This window comes from Protopterus annectens, chromosome 8.part0 (genome assembly GCF_019279795.1).
Source record: "Protopterus annectens isolate FY-2018-M chromosome 8.part0, PAN1.0, whole genome shotgun sequence".
NCBI lineage: Eukaryota > Metazoa > Chordata > Ceratodontiformes > Protopteridae > Protopterus > Protopterus annectens.
This window is the reverse complement of record NC_056741.1, coordinates 461,365,635-461,383,964: the sequence shown is the minus strand read 5'-3', so window position 1 is coordinate 461,383,964 and position 18,330 is coordinate 461,365,635. Positions and strand designations below refer to the sequence as shown.

Here is an 18,330-nt window from a genome sequence, read left to right as displayed (position 1 = left end):
AAATGCTTCCTGAAATTCTACAGCTGCTGTATTTTTGGGTACATTTCATGAAATTTTATTGCATTTTTCTTTTTGTAAACTGTTAATATATGTACCAGAGATGAGACATATACAATGAATCTACATTTCAAATTAATTAAAGCTGGTTTGCAAGAGAGGGCTTTAATTAGCAGGTATTGATAGCACTGTAACGTCTGTCTGAACACTGTCCCTTTCTTGATCCATCTTGTACTTCATGAGTTTGTGTCACTGTCAAAGGGATTGAAGTGAACTATAACAATATCCTCATGAAGGTGCGAGTTTCAAGGGCAGAGAAGTTTTAATGCCAAGTCTATTTTCATTGTGAGACAGTATTGCTTTGTTTATCAGATGTCTGTTAGTGTTTGTGCATTGATGTGCTGCAAAATGTAAAAGTAAAATCCACATAATCATTGTAGAAGTAAAGCAGTATGTACACATTAGTGTTTATGGTAAATGGGGCGAAATAACCAGGTAATGGGACATTGGAAATGGCTGCAGGGGGACTCTGGTGCCATATTTTGGTTGTCTGTCCTTCAGTTTGTGTTTGAAAGTTGGTATCCCACAATTTCATCAGGGTGAGTGGGGTTACGTAATTATGCATGCAAATTAGATGTTAATCGGTGTACAAATTTGTACCTATTTTTCATGGGCCTTGTCCAGATTTTTGATGTTTCCAGGTTGAGAGGTATGGTGATCTCTGTCTGGCATGCAAAGCAATCTCAGACACTGACTTGATGGGAGTGCTGCATATCCGCAAGTCAAGCTCTACGCGAGCAACCCCTACGTGTGACCTCAACCTGGTCTGTGTTATCAGTAGGACTTGGTGAGAGAGATTTCTGTCCCCAGAGACCCCCCCCCCCATCTGTGGAATAGACTCCTCTCCACATCAAGCAAAGTACCTCATCCCTTTTAAAGCGCAACCTGGATAATTGGATGGGAAACGGAAAATACACCCCTGTGATTCCACCTCTGTCCCTGCTTAACAGGGACTTTGGGTGTTGACTTGTCTAAACATGGGCTAAACTTTTGGCTAGGCTTATAAGGGCCTCAGGGCGAATACCCTAGTAACCTCCTATGATTTACTGGGCTGGCTATCTGTTTGGGCCATGTTAAGCCTAGCCAATTTTCCTGCCAAGGGTGAGAATCGAATTCTGTACCATACCTTAACCATTATACCAACCTCCCCCTCCTTCCTTCTGCCCCCAACCCTGTTTGCCTGTCACAGCTGTCGTGTTTTGCATTTTATAAGAGGAATTCAATGCTATTCTTTTGAAATTGCATCAACTAACTGCTGATTTTGTGTTCAGAACTCCTTGAGGAACAAGGTAATCCCAGTTCATTGTTACTTGTCTACTAAGCATGTGGTAGATTCTGTCAAGGAAGTTTAACAGACTGTCCCGGTGAAGCTTAAGGATCACACCTTCCCTTCAACCGTAGAAATTATTGGATGTTTCCACTTGTGTTGGGCTGTGTCCTCCAGTCCATATGAATGTGATGGTACTGTTGTTGGCAAACAAGTAATGTCTGCGTCAAATTCCCTCTTCTTGCAATGCAAGTGTTTTGTTATTCACTAAACAGCCCTCCTGAGGGGGAAAATTTTTTTTGTGATCAAGACTGCGTTTTAGACAATCACCATAGCAGTTTCCTGTTGACCCATAGGTGGTGGCCACATGTCCATGACCAGTTTGACTGCCTAGTTTTGGGCTTCCAGTCTCGCACTTAATGCTGATGCAAGCTGTTCTGCTGTTAACAAAGTGGTCTTGATTTGCATCTGGGGGTTAATGGAGTCTTCTGCAGCCTGTTAAGACCGGGTTCCTTTCTGTGACCTGTCCTGGGTCACTGGAGATTTTCTTCTTTAGTACTGCCCCTGGAGTTGGGGCAGCTGGCTACTGCATTGAGGTTGATAGTGGCACATCAAAGGAATTTGCTGGACCCATGTTTCACACAGCTGAGATTAATTCTTTCTTCTCACTGGAAACTTCTGAACACTGGAAAGCCTAAAATCTAAAAACATTAGCTTGAGAATGGTGCTACTGTCTCTCACCTGGTGATTGAAGCTGCAGGACGACATTGATTTATGTCTGTATCTGATTGAGCAGTTGTGTGTGGGACTTTCCTGACTGGTTTAATTGACATTTCAGTAGAAGCATTCGGTTTTAATTTAGGAACATTACGCAGCTTGGCTCTTCCTGCTAAACCCAGTGTATGTGCTATACAGGGCTCCTAGTAGGCGAAGGCTACTGTAAGGTTGTAAACTCCAGCAACATCTTGGACAAGACTTTTTATCATCAGAGCGTATGTGATACTTCTCAGGTGCCATTTTGGGATTAATGCTGCTGCTCCTCTCCTGGCAAGAGAGGGATGAAGGAACATTGATTTTCTCTGTGTAGCTGGTTTCTCAGTAGTAGCACTAAAATCTGAACCCCTGTGACTAGCACTTGCTCTAGAACCTGCTGGAAAGCACTAGGAAGCATGAAACTGATGCAAGCACTCGGCTCTCCTGGTCAATAAGGAGAAATTAATCATAGGCACTAAACAGCCTATACTTGCAAATTACCTTGCAAAGGTAAGGTAAAACAGCTCTTAAACTTTACAAAAATGCACCTAAACCAGGCATGTCCAAGGGTCAGCTTCCAGTGATTTCTCCTGTCCACCTGGTGAATCTGGGCATACTAGGGCAGTGCGGCAACTGCCTCATGTACATAGACAATCCTCTCCTCCTACCACCCAACACTACAACTTGTAAGAGATGCACTTGCATAGCCAAACTGGAAGCAAAGCTGTCTCCGGCCAAGATTGCGCTAGACATTCAAATGGAGAAGGTTAACACCTCCATTACACCTCCAGCAACTCATAGCCCTTCAAAACCCACACCAACAACACCCACACATAGCAACACTAAACCCACATATGTGGAGGCCCTTAACATTAACCTGCCCAAGCAACAAGGACCTCCGAAGCTGAAACGCAAACAAACACCAGTCTCAACCAAAGTGACACATAGCTCATAACACCAGTGTGCCACCCAACAACAGCCCCTAAGGCAGGACAGGTGACTCTGTAGTCAGGCACACTGATGTACCACTTACCAGGCTGAACAAGGAGAAAATTAGTCAGCTGCCTGTCAGGTGCCAAGATCCACCACATAACGCATGCACTCAAGTCACTCCACAACAAGTACAAATATGACTCTGTCATTGTCCATGCTGGAGTGAATGACTTGAGACGTACCTCCCTGGACTGCATGAAAACAGACATGGAGGAGCTCTTCGATCATGTTTCCCAGGGAGGAGCTCTTGGATCATTGTGACCCAGGGAGGTATGACCCTAGCCCTGAGTAGCATCCTGCGTTCGCCCAGAATGATACCACAGTATAAGGACAAAATTATTGACTTCAACAATTGGCTAAGCCTCTGGTGTCATTCAGAGGGGATCCAGTATTGGTCTGCCTGGGAAGACATGATCGACAAACCACAATGCTTTGCCAGAGATGGCCTGCACCTGTCACTCCTGGGATTCAGGTTACTGGCTAAAGCTCTTGCCACCCCAACAGTGCCTTTTTTAGGCAAGGTTCAAAGGATAAAACCACCACCGTAACGGATACAAGCATGCAAAATCTGAAGGTAATGCTACTCTATGCTAAAAGTCTAAACCCCAAAATGCACTCTCTCGAGGCACTCTTAAAAATGGAGAACATCGATATCTGTGCAGTAACTGAGACCTGGTTCAAGACTCCAGAGAGCACCCCTGCAATACCAGGCTACAATTCTTACCACACTTTTCGCCCACAAAACCAAGACCGAAACACTAAAGGTGGAGGAGTGTCCATATTCACACCTCCAGGCTAGTTGCCCAACACAGTGCATTGGTAATTCTCCAGTTGCAACTAACACTAGTTAAGACTGCAATTCAAATTGTAGCTTGCTACAGATCCCCCACCATGCCCCAAGATTCTCACTACACCTTTCCAAACATACTGGAAGTATTAAGATACAACCAAACACCCTAATACTGGGTGATTTCAACTACCTTGCCGTTAACTGGGAAAACTACTCTGGTACCAACTCCATTTCCCAACGGTTCTTGGAATTCATAAATTCCAACGCCCTGGATCAACTAATCCATTGTCCCACCAGGGGCTCCAATATCCTAGACCTGGTCATTACCAACATGGGAGATGCTCCACACCAGTGGTCACCCCCTCATTGGTCAGGTCTGACCATAAGCAAATCACCCTTGACATCCACATCCCAACCCCACCCCCCAGTAAGGAAACCTCCTTAAACTTCTCCAAAGCCAACTTCATGCTACTGAAGTCAGACGTGACAAACTTCACGACACCCACGCAGACGGGATCTGGAAGTTCGACTACAGAATCCTACACTAAGGCACTGTACTCGCACATCCACTCGTGCATGAAATGTGCCATCCCAATTAGAACCAAGATGCTCTTCTCCAAAAAAGGAAGCCAATCTGGTGGTCCGTTGCTTATAAACAAACTATACAACAGAAGGAAGAAACTGTTGCAGAAAAGAGGAAAATCCCAGGATGCAAAAAACTCCCTCACCAGCCTCCGTAAGAAGCTGAGATCCCTCATAAAATCCTCTAAAGCTAGTTACGAAAATAAAATTGCAAAAGATTCCAAAGACAACCACAAGGCATTCTATAGTTATGTCAAGAATCTAAATGGCAATGCTCAGATCTGCTCTGAGCTACAACAGAATGGCATTAAATATACTGATCCCAAGGATATTGCCAATATCCTGGCAGATTGATTGTGCCAACTTCACCCCCTAAAGGGCCCATCTCAATACCAAAAGTTTGCCAAATTCTGGTAATCACGCCCACACAGGTAGAAACCGTACTCTCCAAAGCTTAAGAATACAGCATCCATGGGACCAGATGACATCCCAGACTGTGTACTACATGAACTACAAAATGAACTGGCACCTCACCTAATTGTCCTGTTTAATCATAGCCTCACCTCAGGCTTCGTGCCCACTGAGTGGCGCACAGCTACAGTTGTCCCAGTCCACAAGGGAGGATCTGCCTTGGATCCTGGGAACTACTGTCCCATCAGTCTGACAAGCCTGATCTGCAAGGGCATGGAATGCATCATCGTAGAACTTATAAACAAAGACATTGGCAACCTTCAAACACTGGACCCCACCCAGTTTGGGTTTGTGAAAGGCCGATCTTGTCTCCTGAATCTGATTGACTTTGAACCAGTCTCCAGAGCTGTGGACGAGGGTAAGGCAGTCCACATAGCCTATCTGGACCTTGCCAAGGCCTTCAACACCATCCCCCATTCTGGAATCATAGATAAATTTACTAAGCTGGGCATAAATCCCTACGTCACTCGATGGGTTGCCAACTGGCTTACTGACAGAACCCAGACTGTAAAAGTAGCAGACTCCAAATCCCGCTCCAGACAAGTGGAGTACCTCTGGGTTCAGTCCTGGGACCACTCTTGTTTGGCATCTACTTCTCTGAAGTACAGGCCAACACTAAGGGACTCTGGCTAACAAAGTTCGCAGATGACTGCAAACTGGGAGCCATTATTGAATCCCCAAATGATGTGGATATTCTACAAAAGGGCCTTGCAGAAACAGATGCCTGGTGCCAGAGCCATGGGCTCAAGCTTTAATGCCAAGAAATGTATAGTTATCCCCTTTGGAAAGAAAAACATGTACCCATGAATTACCACATAGGTGGCAGGAAACTAAACATCGAAAGTGTGATGAGAGACTTAGGGACACAATTGGACAGTGGTCTCACTTTCGATAACCATCACCACAACAGTCAGGAAATCCTTCTATATGGCACACCTCATCACTAAGGGCTTTTCATCCAGAAAAAAGGAGGTCATTGTTGCACTGTAGTCATCCCTTATTAGACCCATTATAGAGTATAATGCCCCATTTGGTATGTACCTCACAAGACATCTGCAACAGGTGGAAAGGCCACAGATACCTCACTGAAAGAATCACGGGCCTAAAAGCAGATGCCATATGCTAACAGTCTTAAAAAAAAAAAAAAAAAAAAAAAAAAAATTTCCAGCTATACTCTGTGGCATATAGTCTACTCGGAGGCGATCTCTGCTTAACATACAAGGTCATGTCAAACCCTGAGCTGTTGGACATGCTCCACTTAAAGAAATCCCAATCCCTCAGAGCCACACGCTCCAGGGATCTAAACCTTGTCATCACAATGAGCAAAACATGCTGGAGGGATAGGTTCCTGACCCAGAGACTCCCCATACTCTGGAATAGACTGCCCATACATGTCAAGCAGAGCGCCTCATTGGCCCTCTTTAAAAAAAAAAACTTTGATTGGATGGGAGATAGGAAATTCACCCCGAGGATCATGTCAGTCCCCCTGCTAGACAGGGTCTAGAGAAGTAAATATTGTGGGAAGAAATATCCAGGGAATTGTTATGGCTAGGCTTGCATAGGTCCTAGAGCCGATAGCCTAGTACCAACCTATGAACCATTGGCGCTCATTCCTACTTGAGTATAGCTGTGGTGAGACCAACTCTTGCAGTAGCCAATAGATGAGTCCCCACTATCCATCATTCTTGGTAGTCATCACAAAAGACCTCCGAGGGGGGTATTGCGAATTTCAGATGAAGAGAAAGGAATTTCAGTGGCAATTAAGATTAAATGCTACAATATTACCTGGATTAAATGAAATTTTCTGTTTTACCAATTCTTAGGACTAGGGCACAATTTTTTAAGTTTATGTATTAATTTGATCACCTGACCAATTAAGTAATTTGAACACACACAAGTTATTGCTATGGTATATTGTCTTTGTTCTGATGATGTCCCTGTACTAAAAGGGATGACGGCGCTTAACTAAAATAAGTTTGATTTTATTTACTGGTCTCGGAGTCCTTAGAGCATGGACTTTTTATCCATTTACCTGGGCTAAATTGTGATGGAGCCATTTTAAACCTTGTTTTGGTCTTAAATGTTTTGTTTTACAAGGTTTCATTCTTGAGTTTTTCTACATATAGTCTAGCAAACAGAAGTGTATCTGCACAGTTGTAAATGTCTAAGTATATATCTAACAGACTTGCAAAGATCTTCATACCATAACATAGTTTGTGTGCAAATTAAGCTGTTGGACAGCATGAAAGTGTTCAAAATGTTTTCATGGTACTGGTGGTTTTAACTTTGCTGATGAGGTTTTAGATTACCTCAGCAGCATTTAACCCAGCTCCTTAGATTGAAATTACTGTTAGAAAATGTTCCACGTGTTTTAGTGCATTGGTGTAAAAGTGAAGCATTTGGGGCTCTTAAAAATGGCATCCAGTAATATTTCTGTAGTTTAATTTTATGGAGATTAGAGCATGTCCTCCCTGCGGCTGTGTAAACCTTAGACATGCAGGTAGGTGCGTGTGTGTGTGTCTACCTCAAAAGTTGGGAATCGGGCTGGCAATGCAGCACCATAAAAACCACTGCCAATCATTAGAGGACCAGTGATCTGCTGTGGCGACCCCTAACTGGGAAAAGCCAAAAGAAGAAGTGGGGTTATAACTTGAAAAGATTAGTGCACTTTTTAAGAAATTAATAACAGCCAGCTGGTCAGGTTTTACATTTTCAAATGTAGCCATCAAGCAAGTTTGGTTTTATGATTATCCCAAGTGATTTGCTTTCATTGATGGCCATTATTGTTTTACAAGTTTGTTTTTTGTTTACTTTTAATTGGTTATTTTTTGTGGGTGTGCTTTGCCTCCCACACACTGTTTTTGTTGGTCACTTGTCGCAGCCCCCAAGACCAGTTCTACTTTGTTGTTTAGCCATAGCCTGACCTAATTCTCCATTCACCAATACAACCAACTCATCTGCCAGTTTCCAGTTATGTGAGCCCTTGTATACCTACACATCATTTATATATTGGTTGTAAAGGTGAACAGAAGGGAAACTAAAAGAACTGCCTGTCTGTTCTGCCCCTACATGTGTATTGATCATTCTTTATGCCAATAAGTGACATGTCAGCTTGCCTGTTCTTTGGTAGTGTTTGATTATCAGACTTTGGTACATTGCAGATTAGCTTTAATTTGTCGACCTTAAAGCATACAGGTGTGACATTGAGTACTACACAACTAATATTTTTTTTGTTTTATTATTCAGGAGTATATATGTCCTAGATGCGAGTCTGGATTCATTGAAGAAGTGACAGATGACTCCAGGTACTGTTTGTACAAACCATGTGTTACCAAAGTGCAAGTTTAATGAAAACATTGTATTCTCTTTAGGTTTGAATTTCTTTGCTTCTATATGCTTTGATTACTTAATACAATTTTTCTTTTTAAGCATTTCCATTTTGCCGTGGTGGCAGATGTGGTTGCTTTCTAGAGATGTTGGCTATCTTTATACTGTCATTTGTGTTTTTGGATTTTGTGTGGATGATTTTTCTGGTTTGACAGCATAGTTTGGCATCCACTTCCGTTTGCTGCCGGTCTGCTGTTGGTTTGGTTCTTTGCTGGGGGTGGCTGTTATGGGGAGTCTGTACATCCACTGTCTTTATGTGCATTTTTGTCACACAGATTGCATGCCATGTCTGCGAGTTCCACAATGGGCTGGTACCCAATCCCCAATAAGGTTCTTAGCTTTGTTCTGATTAAGTACCGGGATAGGCTTTTGCTTATGTGTGACCTTTAATTGGATTAAGCATGTTGTCTGTGAATGATCAAACCCTCTACTTAGTGGCTGCAACAAAAAAGTGATTGATCCTTTGGTGAGGATTCACATTCTCCAGTCTGACTTACTGAAGCACACAAGGGTCATCTTTGTTACAGTGGTTGTTACATTGTGCTGTCGTAGTATGTCCTTGTAGAAGCAACCTTGCTGTTATCAGAAATTTAATAGCTAAACAGTGTACAATAATTTGTTAGTAACACTGTAAGTGGCTTTAAATGCTTGTAGGTCATATAATCAAATCACATGACCCCAAATCCAGTGGCACTTCATAGAGTTTGTCAAAAGTGTGCAGAATCCTACCTGTAGTTTTAGGGCATCAGACAAATGGCAGGTAATAGGCTTTGCCCTTCCTCCGAATTTGCAAAACCTTGGAATTGGTGTGCTAATTTGTGGGAAAGGGAACAAGAAAGATGTTCTCAATTTTATGTTTACTTTTTTGAGGTTTAGTGGTGTAGTTTACCACTGTGTAAATGCACTGTCATGCAGAGCAGCTAAATCTTGCTTGAAGATTAGTCCTTAAATGTCAGCAAGTTAACATGTCTGTCTCCATACCTGTGAAATTTCTGTTTGTTCTGTTCTCTTTGAGTTCTGCCTGGATAATTTTAAAACATTTCACTGCTTCCCACACAATGGGTCTGTTAATTGACTAGCGTAGTTTCCTTCAGCACATTTCAGTACAGCAGGTGGCAGTGCTGTTAATCTTTTTTTCCTCTCTCAGTATTGCAGAGTTTATCTCTACTCTGACTTGCCAAATCATATTGAACCAAATGTTTATTTTATCAATTTGGGATTTGAAACATTACACTGGAGGAATTGAGTTTAGTTACTTCAGTTTACTATGTAATGGTTTTAGATTAGCAGATTTATAGACTATAGTCTCAAAGCTCTTTGTGAAGAGTATTGTGAGGGTATCTGCATTGCTGCAGCAGCTTTGTTAAAACCTGTTACATTGAGTGTAAGTGTCAGTCTCATGAGTGTACAGCAGTTTTTGCTGTTATGCACAGTATTGGATAGATTTCCAATTAACATTGTTAGCACAAACGCCTCTTAACATACCATCTCACAGCTTAATTCTGTGTACTTAATATCTTTCAGATAGCTGTATGTTTGCAGCTCAAGCTGATCTAAGTTTCTGACATGCACAGATCTTCCGTAATACATATTCACATACACCTTGTCCAACACACAACACCCACAAACTGTTTTTTTGTCTGAGATGAAAGATTCTTTGCATTTTCTTTCATTTGAAATTGTTGGGTACAGCACTAGATTTCATTTAATATTCACGTACATATGTTTGCTGTATTTCCAGTTATTCATTGTGTATTGGTGTTCCCATTTAAAAGAACACCTTAAAGATCATGTACAAAGGTTTTTCTGTGCCATTTCATTTTCTTGTACGTCTGCTGTCATCACGTGAAGTGGGCTTTCTGATGCTAAAATAAGCACTTTTTATTTTAGTTACTTCAGTGGGACTATATTAAGTTTAATAAAGTTGTTTGTATTTTTTTGTATGCTTAAGAGCTGTCCAATTATTTCCTGAATTGGTGGTATCTGGCCCCGGTTTCTGATGGTGTAGTAGGGGGGTATGCATGTTTTCTGTGCTGTGCAGCAGATTTCAGTACAAAGTGACACAGATTGTTCAGACAGCAAATCAGTAAGTAAAAAGGATCAGTGCACTTCAAATAAATATCTTATTTCATCTCTGTTAAAGTCGATGAAAAAAAATTGTGACCTGTTCACAAACCGTTACCATTGTCATAACTCCTAAAGCAGTCCTTCACTGTACTAAACATGCGTCTCACTTTGGCAGTCTCCCATTACAGTAAGCACCAAAAGACAGAAATAAACTACTGACCAAACTGCAGAAGTGTGCGGACCAAATACTACACAATAAAACCACTGGTATATTGATGCTGTAGAAAATGCTGGTAGCCCACAAAGTAAGGCAAAAAAGTTTATTGTAAGACAATAGAAAGCTGGTAAGTGCTTTCGTCCTCAACAAAAGAACTTCATCAGACAAATTTAAAATCAAACACAGAACACATTTTAAAGACTCGCTTTGTGCTTCACATGATAGTAGCCACTCCCCCTAAGGAACAAAAATTTAAAAGGGCGATACAAACTGTGATGTCAATGACAAAATGTTAAATATATGTTAATAGATGTAAAAATATAATGTATAAAATATATATATAAAAATATCATCCACTTCACATTTTTTAAAAGAGCAATGAATAAATGTATATTTATTTATATATTTATTTAATCATCTGTTTAAAGCTCTTAATTTTAAAAGGGAATTAATGGAGGGGGATTCAGTTTAAACCTGGCCAGTTCGAATTTAATAACTGCCAGTATAATTCTCTCTTTTCTAGTAAGGCAGACCGTACACCTCCCCTGATATCCATCGTGACACCATCAAGAAAAAAAAATTAAAAGTGTGGTCACTGTTCCCTGAGCTATGTTTATACAAAGCAGTTGTCTCTTTGCCTGTACTTATTTCATACAAATGTTCATATATTCTATTTTTAAGTTTTCTGTCAGTTTTTCCAATGTAAAAACAATCACATAGGTTATGGAGGGCACAGTCAATACTACATTCAGAGTTAAGTTGTACTTATTTTTGATATGAATCTTAGTGTTGTTGTTCATAGACACTGTTCCTCCCTTTATAAAGGGACAGTATCGACACATACCACACTTCAACATACGTCCATTCGAAAAATGATTCACAGCATGTCCTTTCTAGAAATTTTTTTATTTTTTTTTTTAAATTTCTACCTTTTCTAAAAGTAACAGTAGGTTGTTCATCAGTATATGTTCTGATACTTCGGTTATGTGTTAGAATTGACCAATTTTTACTCAAAATATTTTTAATATCAGGACCATCAATCGTGTATGTAGAAATAAATGAAGTATTATAATCTTTTCCTGTAAAAACAGAGTTTAGGGGCGCAACATTCACTGTGTGTGTTACATCCAATGAAACCTCGGATAAAAGAGGTATATAAAAATTTCTTTCTCTCATTTACTACCTCTAAAAGGACATCGTTAACAAGTCTCAATGGGTAGCCCCTCTTTAAAAACATATCCTTTAATGTATCACATTCATCTAAAAAATCTTCTGAAAGTGATACCATATGGGCAGCCTGTACAAAACTGTCCCTTTAATAATAGCTTTTCTGTTTCTGAGGGTGGATGCTACTATAATGAAGTAGTGAATCTGAATGTGTCCTTTTGATATATTTTAGATATAAATCTACTATTCTGGTAATCTTTAATTAATTTAATATCAAGAAAGGCTATCTCATGTAAGTTAAATGAATATGTAAGTCTTAAAAATGAAGTGGTGGACTCTAAATATCTAATAAAATCACTAATAAGGGCATAGGGACCATCCCATAAAATAAAAAGGTCATCCAGGAATCGTGTATAATACTTAACCTGCTTGTAAAAGTCGGAAGGAAACTAATATTTCTTCTCCCACTGTAAAACCACTATGTTGGCATAAAGACCACCACAGGCAGAAGCCATAGCTACCCCTTCCTGTTGTAAAAAAATCTCCTTAAGTAAAATAAAAATGTTCTTAAGGACAGTCTCCATCAACTGGGTATACATTATTACATCAAAATGTTTTTTTCTTTTCATATAAAAATTCATTAAACCATTCTAACACCTTCTGGTGGGAAATTACTGAATAAAAGATCCTTTATATCAACCGTTACTAACATATTGGAGCCTTCAAAGGGTATGTGATTAATATCTTTTAAGAAGCTCCATGAGTCTTTACATATGCGACTCTTGCTTCACAAATTTTCTTAGATTTTAAATTAAAGTATTTTGCCAGGGGTTGTGTAATTGACCCCTTAGAGTCTACTATGGGTCGCATGGGTGGTTGTGATATGTTCTTGTGTAGTTTCGGGAGACCAAATATTACTGCTAGTTTAGGATACATAACAGTCAAAATAATTCAAAACGTCCATATCGATAAAGCCATCAATAAATAGGTCCCCTAATTAATTTTTAATTTTTGAATAGGCACCATTTACCTCACTGATGGATGATCTTCTGTATGCTTTTCCTTCCAATATGAACAACATTTTTCTGTTAGTCATCCAGATTCATAATAGCAACCCACCCACCCTTATCAGGTTTCAGAATTCTGATTGTGTCAAGCAATCCATTAATTCTTTTTATAAGAATACCTTCTTGGATATTGTAACCCTCCCCGTTACAATAGGTGGAAAGTGCACTCCCAATATCCAGTTCACAGTTTTTCTCAAATAAGGTGATCATAGGGTGCAAGGGGAGGGGGGTTATATGTGCTAGATATAGATAATGAGCTGGTGGGTTGAACAGGGAAGGAATTCTGAAATAAAACCTTAATTTATTTTACGGGTATACAATGTCAGGTCCATCAAGGTTTGTGATATGTTACTACGTTGCCATGGGACATAAGTAAACCCTTTAGAAAACGCATCACAGTGTTCTTTATTAAATTCAAGGTTTAAAAATGTATAAACTTTAAAATCACCCATGCTGTTAGTTAAAATACAGTAAGTGGGTAAAAAATGGTCTCCACTATCAACTACTTGTACATCATCAATGACTGTATTGTTCAGCATAAAATGTATTTCCTGTTTGACCATTTCCTGTTGCGGAAGTTCCCTACACCCTTGTGGTTGTTCAAACCCCCCCCTCTCTTCCACTGATTGTTGTTGTGGGGATGGGCTACATAATTCACCCCCCTCAAGTCGTTCACTTGGGGGCCGTCTTGTTTTTTAGACGTTCCGAAAGTCTTAAAGGGGGTATTCTTACTCATCTAAAAAAAATATTCATCATCATCATGGTCATGTGAAAAATGGGTCTAGAAAACATCCTTAGTATTTACCGTCCCATATTCAGATACATTACATTTGTTACCCCATTCCTGGGATGGTGGGGTTTAGGGTATGCAATGCTCTTACTCTACTCCATTTTGTCCTTGTTTAACTTTCATCTTATGGTGTTTTATATTGTTACTCAACTCATCTATACTTTTAAAAGTTCTAAAATGCTCACATCTAAAATCTGCATACTGCCTGTGTAGAAATTGCTGTATCCAATTCAGTAGCTGGATACAGCAATTTCTGCACACAGTATGCAGATTTTAGATGTGAGCATTTTAGAAATTTTAAAAGTATAGATGATTTGAGTAACAATATAAAATACAGTAAGATGAAAAAGTTAAACAGGGACAAAATGGAGTATAGTAAGAGCATTGCATACCCTAAAACCCACCATCCCAGGAATGGGGTAACAAATGTAATGTATCTGAAAATGGGATGGTAAATACCAAGGATGTTCCCCAGACACATTTTTCACACGACCAGGATGATGATGAATTTTTTTTTTTTAGACTAGGAAGAATACCCCCTTTAAGACGTTCGGAACGTCTAAAAAACAAGACCCCCCCCCCAAGTGAATGACTTGAAGGGGGGTGAATTATGTAGCCCATCCCCACAACTACAAACAATGGAACAGAGGGGGGGGGTTTGAACAACCACAAGGGTGTAGGGAACTTCCGCAACAGGAAATGGTCGAACAGGAAGTACATTTTATGCTGAACAATACAGTCATTGATGATGTACAAGTAGTTGATAGTGGAGACCATTTTTTACCCACTTGCTGCATTTTAACTAACAGCATGGGTGATTTTAAGGTTTATACATTTTTAAACCTTGAATTTAATAAAGAACAATGTGGTGTGTTTTCTAAAGGGTTTACTTATGTCCCATGGCAGCGTAGTAACATATCACAAACCTTGATGGACCTGACATTGTATACCCGTAAAAAACATTTTAAGGTTTTATTTCAGAATTCCTTCCCTGTTCAACCCACCAGCTCATTATGTATATCTAGCCCATATACCCCCCCCCCGCACCCTATGATCACCTTATTTGAGAAAATCTGTGAATTAGATATTAGGAGTGCACATTCCACCTATTGTAACGGGGAGGGTTACAATATCCAAGAAGGTATTCTTGTAAAAGAAATAAATTAATGGATTGCTTGACACAATCAGAATTATGAAACGCGATAAGGGTGGGGAGGTTGCTATTATGAACCTGGATGACTATAGTAGAAAAATGTTGTTCATATTGGAAGGAAAAGCATACAGAAGATCACCCATCAGTGAGGTAAATGGTGTCTATTCAAAAAGTAAAAATGAATTACAGGACCTATTTATTGATGGTTTTATCGATTATGGACGTTTTGAATTATTTGACTGTTATGTATCCTAAACTAGCAGTAATATTTGGTCTCCCAAAACTACATAAGAACATATCACAACCACCCATGCAACCCATAGTAGACTCGGGTCAATTACACAACTCCTGGCAAAATACTTAGATTTTAAATTAAAGAAATTTGTGCAGCAAGAGTGGCATATATGTAAAGACTCATGGAGCTTCGTAAAAGATATTAATCACATACCCTTTGAAGGGTCCTATATGTTAGTAACGGTTGATATAAAGGATCTTTATTCAGTAATTCCCCACCAGGAGCGGTTAGAATGGTTTAATGAATTTTTATATGAAAAGAAAATAAACCATTTTGATGTAATAATGTATACCCAGTTGATGGAGACGGTTCATAAGAACAATTTTATTTTATTTAATAAGGAGATTTTTTTACAACAGGAAGGGGTAGCTATGTGTTCTGCCTGTGGTGGTCTTTATGCCAACATAGTGGTTTTACAGTGGGAGAAGAAATATTTGTTTCCTTCTGACTTTTACAAGGATGTTAAATATACACAATTCCTGGATGACCTTTTTATTTTATGGGATGGTCCCTATGCCCTTAGTTATTGTATTAGATATTTAGATTCCACCACTTCATTTTTAAGATTGACATATTTATTTAACTTACACTAGATAGCCTTCCTTGATAATAAATTAATTAAAGATTACCAGAATTGTAGGTTTGTATCTAAAATATATGGAAAGGACACGTATTCAAATTCACTACTTCGTTATAGTAGCATCCACCCTCAGAAACAGAAAAAAGCTATTAAGGGACAGTTTGTACAAGCTGCCCATATGGTATCACTTTCAGAAGATTTTTTAGATGAATGTGATACCTAAAAAGATACGTTTTTAAAGAGGGGCTACCCGTTGAGACTTAACGATGTCCTTTTAGAGGTAGTAAATAAGCGAGAAAGAAATTTTTATATACCTCTTTTTCTGAGGTTTCATTGGATGTAACGCGCAGGGTGAGTGTTGCGCCCCTAAACTCTGTTTTTACAGGAAAAGATTATAATACTTCATTTATACATACATGATTGATAGTCCTGATATTAAACATATTTTGAGTAAAAATTGGTCAATTCTAGCACATGGCCGAAGTATCAGAACACATATTGACGAACAACCTACTGTTCTTTTTAGAAAAGGTAGAAATTTAAAACATTTTTTCGAGAAAAGACATGCTGTGAATCATTTTTCAAATGGACGTATGTTGAAGTGTGGTATGTGTCGATACTGTCCCTTTATAAAGGAAGGAACAGTATTTATGGTCAACACTAAGATTCATATAAAAAAAAAGTACAACTAACTCTGAACGTATTTATTGTGCCCTCTGTAGTCTGTAACCTATGTGATTGTTTTTACATTGGAAAAACTGATAGAAGATTTAAAAATAGAATATATGAACATCTGTATGAAATACGAACAGGCAAAGAGACAAATGCTTTGTATAAATATAGCTCCGGGAACAGCGACCACACTTTTAATTTTATTGTCATTGATGGTGTCACGATGATATCAGGAGAGGTGCATGGTCTGCCTTACTAGAAAAGAGAGAATTATACTGGCGGCAGTTATTAAATGCGAACAATTGGCCAGGTTTAAATGCATCCCTCTAAATTAATTCCCTTTTAAAATTGAGAGCTTTAAAGAGATTTATATATTTATATTTATTCATTGCTCTTTTAAAAAATTGTGAAGTGGAGTTTCTTTTTTTTTATATTTTCTGTATTATATTTTTACATCTATTAACATGTATTTATATTTAACATTTTGTCATTGACATCACAGTGTGTATTGCCCTTTTAAATTTTTGTTCCCTAGGGGGAGTGGCTACTATCATGTGAAGCACAAAGGGAGTCTTTCTGTGTTTGATTTTAATTTGTCTGATTAAGTTCTTTTGTTGAGGATGAAAGCGCTTACCAGCTTTCTATTGTCTTACAATAAACTTTTTTGCTTTACTTTGTGGACTACCAGCATTTTCTACAGCATCAATATACCAGTGGTTTTATTGTGGAGTATTTGATTCGCACACTTGTGCAGTTTGGTCAGTCTCCCATTACAACTAAAATAAAGTAATCACTACACTAATAGTCTTTGGGAAACCTAAAATGTACCTGTAGTCCAAGTGTACCTGTCTGCTCTAATGGCTGTCACCCTAATCTCTGTGGCATTCCTTCTTCCTCTGTCTGACCTTGCCTCTCCTCCTCTGCTTTCCCTCTTAATTGTGAATTATGTTGTACATAATGCAGATACTAGTAATTTTAATTGAATCATAGGTATATGGTATAATACTTTATCCTCTGTTTATATTAATGTCATACTTTTTTCTTTTGTCTTAATTTGTGTACTTAATCTAATATTCTGTATTTTGTATACCAATTGCAAAAATATTTCACCTGGTCAGTTTATCACTGCATTCCCTTGTAGAGTGTTAGGACGGAGTCTCGGATCATAACCAGCTTAATGTGCGTTCGAGACATGGATGCCAAGAAAACTATTTCAAGGAAAGCTGGATAGGTGAATCTTTTCATCCCCATCAAGAACACTTGACCTTTTTATTTATTTTTATGATCAGCTGTCTAAATCAAATTTCCTTTTAGTGCACAGAACTTCATTTGGTCCATTTGCAAAGAAAAAAAGACACTAGGAGAGGGAAGTGTGTTACAAGCTTTGAAAGTTGGTAAAGCAATTAGAACTGAGTAGACAACAGAATACCTTTTAATTTCTTGTAAGAATTCTGGACAGATCCAAAAATAATAGGAGCACAAAAGATGAAATCAGTGACAGTTTTTAAATATTGCTTTGATTTACTTCTGTTAATAGAACAACATGGTTTGCATCGGCATACATTTTCTGAACAGTTTAGTATGAATACTCGTGGTGATTTACCAGAAGTTCAAAACATTTATGAGGGACAGGGTAAACATGTGAGGCAAATTCAGGGACAGCGGGAAGGTATAGACAGCATTGCTCTTTGCTGGTTGTCATTGTCCACTGTTGCTCTGATCTCAAGAGCCCTTGGTTGCCCTTAACAAGCCTTTGTTAGGCATACCTAAGTGCTGTTAACTTTGGGTCTTGCACTAGGGAAGCTCTTATCAAGTCAGTCTTGGCACTACAAATAAATGTAATGAAGTGCATTGTACTTTGCATAGTGTCATAACACAAGTAATTCTGTAGTAAGCAGTTGTGTATTACGTAATGATCACTTTCCTGTATTTTCATCTTCACAGATGTGCAGATTATTACAAATGTTTTCTCTCTGATGCTGTCATTCATGCGATTCCTTCATCTGTTGTTTAGTACATGTT

The 18,330-nt window shown here is 38.9% G+C and overlaps 1 protein-coding gene across 1 annotated transcript in view; it reads left to right on the top strand.

Annotated features, from left to right (window-relative positions):
* Positions 1-18,330, top strand: part of RNF115 (ring finger protein 115) — a 766,070-nt gene that overhangs the window by 75,590 nt on the left and 672,150 nt on the right. The window contains exon 2 of the mRNA XM_044079986.1: positions 8,160-8,223. Coding sequence (XP_043935921.1) covers positions 8,160-8,223 — 64 coding nt within the window. The remainder of the gene's footprint in view (positions 1-8,159; positions 8,224-18,330) is intronic.